Source organism: Triticum aestivum, chromosome 1D (assembly GCF_018294505.1).
Source record: "Triticum aestivum cultivar Chinese Spring chromosome 1D, IWGSC CS RefSeq v2.1, whole genome shotgun sequence".
NCBI lineage: Eukaryota > Viridiplantae > Streptophyta > Magnoliopsida > Poales > Poaceae > Triticum > Triticum aestivum.
Window position 1 is genome coordinate 468,039,484 of NC_057796.1, and position 4,858 is coordinate 468,044,341.

Sequence of the window (4,858 nt, forward strand, 5' to 3'; positions counted from 1 at the left end):
TCGGTGAATCCTATGGCGGAAAGTTTGATGGTCCAAGTTGATACTGGTAATTGGGGAAATGGGACTGGTGGAAGCTACGCCTCGCCAACTCAGCGTCCCAAGCAGCAAACCTTGCGTGCTCCGCAACCTCCACCATTGCTTGGTGGTCGATGATATCCTGTGGACTGATGAAGTATGACACATAGGCTCCAAGTCATATAATCATATCTAAGTCTAAGAGGAGGAAGGTAATAAGCATGAAGTTTTGGCTAGGGAAGCTTAGTATTTAAAAAAAAGATATTTACAACTTCAAAGAACATTAAAAAATTTCTGCATGGATACATATAGGTGTCCTTTGCATATATGGTTTTTAGGGGATTGCATATATGCAAAGTTTCATTAAATACAATTATCTGTAGGCTATGCCAAAATGACAAAGTTCTGGCCCAAAACCAATAAAAGGGAGGTCAATTTTTATACATGTATTTTTATTTTTGTGTACACCACGTATGAAAATATACATCACTGTAAATTCATACAGTAATACTACAACTTTATATGTGTATGTACATATTTTTTAGAATTTTAGTAGGAGTCTAAAATGAAGTTTCCGATTTAACAACAAATAAAGGCTATATGGTGCCCATCCTCCGAAATGCATTATCGGGCGGGGAATGGAGTGCGAACTTGGGGTGCACTGGCACCATGGTACCCTTTTTTGAAAAATTAAAAAAACATATTTAGAATAAAAAAATAAAAAAATTCTGTGAAAACTTCTATGTGTTCACTATTGATCGATGACATTTTGTTTTGAAAAAATTAATTTTAAGATGTACAAGAAAACAAAATTCTGGCCGAAACAACAAAAAAGCGGCCCATTTTTTCCATTTGAAAATACATATTTTTCTTTTCTTTGTACGCCACACGTGAAAGTAAAATGTTATGAAATTCTGCACATGCGTAGTATACATTTTTTTTGTGTTTCTACAAAAAAAGTCAAATATTTTTGTGTTGCAGAAAATGTTTTTTTTTTAAAGGGCACCATGGTACCTGTGCACCATTTGTATTTTTCGGCTGGGAATGGGTATCTAGTCCTACTTTGTAGATAGGCGGGGACGCTTATACGTCCGTGGGCCAAAATTCTTGCAGAAGTAGTTGCAATTCAGTTGGACAGGGGACTGTATCAAAATTTTCAGTGATCCGTTATGTATAAATGACAGGTCCACTAACTCCTTTCACCATCAATCCCTCTATCCAATTGCTTGAGTTTTAGGAGGCATTGAGAACTAGGAGTGTCTCATTAGACAGTTGGATTATTTCACCAAAAGGCATTGAGAACTAGGAGTGTCTCATTAGACAATTGGATTATTTCACCAAAAGGCATTGTGATATCAGATAGTATTTTTCTGAAATCCAGTCTGATCGTGATTCAGACGAGGACGGGAATATGGCTGTGGTTGGTTTGGCTAATAAGTGATTTGGGTTGTGTGTTGATAGTTAGTCCAAAAGGTGTGGTTCTTTGAAAATATCCTCAAAACGTGGTGTAAACTGTTATAAGTTCCCCCGAGGTTGATGTTTTGTGCAATTCACTCTAATATCATAGCTAGTCGAAGGGAGTATTTAAAAGTGTGTTGTAAAGGCAACACGCTGATTGTCATAATTGCAGTTCGGAAACTTGGTGTTGCTCCAAAGAATGTTGCCGTTTGCCACTCTGACTTTGACTGGTTTGCAGTTAGTTAACCGACAGTTTGCTTGAAAGAGCAGACTCAGAGTGCAGGAATGTGCCACAGCTGCCAGTATCTACTAGTGTGGAGACCATAAGGTTTCCCAATTGGACTCTCGAGGTAAAAGTGTGATATGGCCATATTGAGTCCTCTGCAGCACGCATATGTAACTGTAGTTGCTACTCTGCATTGCATTTTCCTGATGCTGTACAAATTGTGTATCAGTAAGTACAACTTCAGGGATGCCATTTTCAACTTCTCCAATGCCAATACCGAGTTATAACTTCAGATTTAGCTAGTTAAATAGGTGATGGCATTTGTCTTTCTTTGTTAATAGCCTTGCCGCAAGATGGCATTCTATTTATAGGATAAGATTGTCCACATTTTGCTTGTTGTATGGCTCCAGGCTTTAGGAGGACACTGCAGGTGATGCTGGGTATATCCATTCAAGCCAACTATACAACTTCTCACATGATAGGCCCAAACTGATCAATATAACTGTATAAGCATATACATTTGTATGTCTGTTCTAACCATAAGCATATGGGTCAGCATAATCTTCTTCTCATATAGTAGCAAAAATGACATGATGATTGACAATGATTCTGGGGCCACAAAGGTTGAGCCTTGGCAGTGAGTTGTGGTCGAGAGGCTTTTGCTACATTATTGTACCGTCCAGATATTCAAGCAATGACTTGCTTGTCATGAAGCGTAGATATTCAAGGCAATCATATATACTAGCCTAGCAAGAAAGATAAAGGAAGGAGAAGGTAAAGCTTCAGTCAGCGGCAGTGACTAGTGGAGAAATAATACAACGCAATAATTAACTCTCCTCCTTTGGATGGCTGATGGACGATCAGGATTCGCCGATACCGCTTCTACCTTGCACCGTAACTGAACACTGAATGTTAACTGAAGAAGTTGTTCCATAAATATAGCTGGACATGCTGTTGATCCTGGCGGTGCGACGGGCTCACCGCCGCCAACAGAGGTCTGGCGAGGAGAATACTGAACACCACCGTGCCAAAACCGATCCGCGAGCTGCTCCCGTTGCGGTGGAGAGATCGACACCAGATGTCCCCCAAACGACGGCGTAGGTTTGCGAAGGTCCAAGATATTGCATCTTGCACTCTTTCTTGTTCTCGCTGCTGGATCTAATCCACCCATCCCATTTCTGTTTTCTTCGCAGGGCAGAGGAATTCACCCATTCAGTTTACATGTTATTCATCAGTGCATGGCCCGCACGCTAATTAGCTTTGCTTCCAGGCACAACGCAAGATGGATTCAGACAATAATACTTCACTTCAGAATATATATGCACGAGAATCGCTAGAGGTATGAACATGCAGGAAGCCGTAGTAGCCCGCCAGCGTTGATCTTCCACATACAAAAGTGATCATCTACAGTCACCGGCAAAAGCGGATGTTTTACACTAGGACACATATTTGGTCTACACACTTACTCCCTCCGTTCCAAAATAGATGACTCGACTTTGTACTAACTTTGTACTAAAGTTAGTACAAAGTCGAGTCATCTATTTTGGAACAGAGGGGGTAGATCGATAAACTAGCAGCGCAGACACTTCAGAGTTGAGACAATCATTGAACCCTTCAGCGGCACTCAAAATTCCACAGTTGCGTGATTCAGACTTCAGGAGGAGACGGTACATAGGATATACAGAGTACTTCAGATCATATCAATAAACATAAGCAGTCAGTACTCCCTAATTGTATGCCATGGAGAATGGTGTGCCTCAGGGCACTTCCATTTTAGTTCACAAAAATGGCCAACGAATTTAGTTTTTAGGACGTCCGCTTTTAACTTTATTTTCCACAAGAGGATTTTGATCCATGATTTGATAAACAAAACCATGAACCTGTTGCAGCATATCCTGTTTTTTGCCGTAACTCTGTTTCATGTTTCTGGCGATATGTGCTGGTTCGATTTCAGCCCATAACAAGTGATCTATCAAAACGAACATTGCGCACAGATACAACAGTACTTTCATACTTTGCATTGGTCAAGAATTGTGCTCCTCCAAATTAGGATTTGATCTATGATTAATGAGTAAAGACCAGTGCTTTTAATGTAGTATATCTTTTTTTAAGAATAACATTGTGGTCAGATTGTACATGCGTGTCTGTAAGCGCATGCGTTTGTACTATATTTCTTTAAAAGGAAATTTGCTAGCATTGTACTCCCTCCGTTCCTAAATATAAGTCTTTTTAAAGATTCTACCATGGACTACATACGGATGTATATAGACATATTTTAGAGTATAGATTCACTCATTTTGCTCCGTATGTAGTCCATAGTGAAATCTCTAAAAAGACTTTATTTAGGAACAGAGGGAGTAGTTGAGTACCTATAAGATTGTGATTGCAAATTACAGAGGTCTCCACAGCAACGCGCTACTCAGCATTTGATGATAGCAAACTACTAAAATCTTATAGATACCAAATTACCAATCTTCTTGCTCGTCATCCTCATTTTCTGAATCTTCTTGTCCATAATGAGAGAGATGTTCAGAGTCTGAGTTCGACATCTGTGACTTTAGTGAGAACAGTATTTCAGTTATTCATGATATGGCTCTATTACAGAATACTAATAAAATTCCTTGCATCATTAATTAGTGCATCCAAAAGTTTAAGCTATCGAAAGCAAAGTAATACTGCCACCATGTCTCAACACAAAGTTCTAACAATTGCATAGCTCGATTATGCCAAAATTGCATATCTAATCATAGGATTAAGGATCAAACAAGCAGATCACATAGCATGTTCTTTGTATTGTTTCTGAGATTAAAAGTAAGGGAGTGGGAACATGTTTGGTTGAAAGCTAAGAATGCCGAAGTATGCCAGCTAAGAATGGCAAAGTATGGCAGACGTTTTTTTAGCTAAGTGGCCTTACTTTAGCTTGCCAAGTGGGGTGATGTCGTGGCCTGCTGTTGAAGGTCAAGCCACATGTCAATATGAGGATCAGAGGGAAGTATATAGAATGGATTAGGAAACTTGGACACTGACACAAATTCTAGATGAATTCATTAAGGGAACGAGAAATGAATTGGTTTCCTGGATTGGAACAAGGCGAGGTGTAGGGGTGAACGTTAGGAACACTTTGCATCGTCTCTTTAAGGCCCCGTAGGGGGGGGGGGG

The 4,858-nt window shown here is 39.8% G+C and overlaps 1 protein-coding gene across 9 annotated transcripts in view; it reads right to left on the bottom strand.

The window, feature by feature from the left end:
- Nucleotides 1-3,733: 3,733 nt before the first annotated feature.
- Nucleotides 3,734-4,858, bottom strand: part of LOC123183050 (putative disease resistance protein RGA1) — a 25,963-nt gene continuing 24,838 nt past the window's right edge. For 7 of the 9 annotated variants that reach the window (XM_044595779.1, XM_044595778.1, XM_044595776.1 and 4 more), the window contains one exon: nt 3,734-4,254. In XM_044595779.1, the coding sequence (XP_044451714.1) occupies nt 4,165-4,254 (90 nt within the window). In that variant the 3' untranslated portion in view covers nt 3,734-4,164. The remainder of the gene's footprint in view (nt 4,255-4,858) is intronic. The other 2 variants (XM_044595773.1, XM_044595771.1) reach the window with 1 other exon arrangement.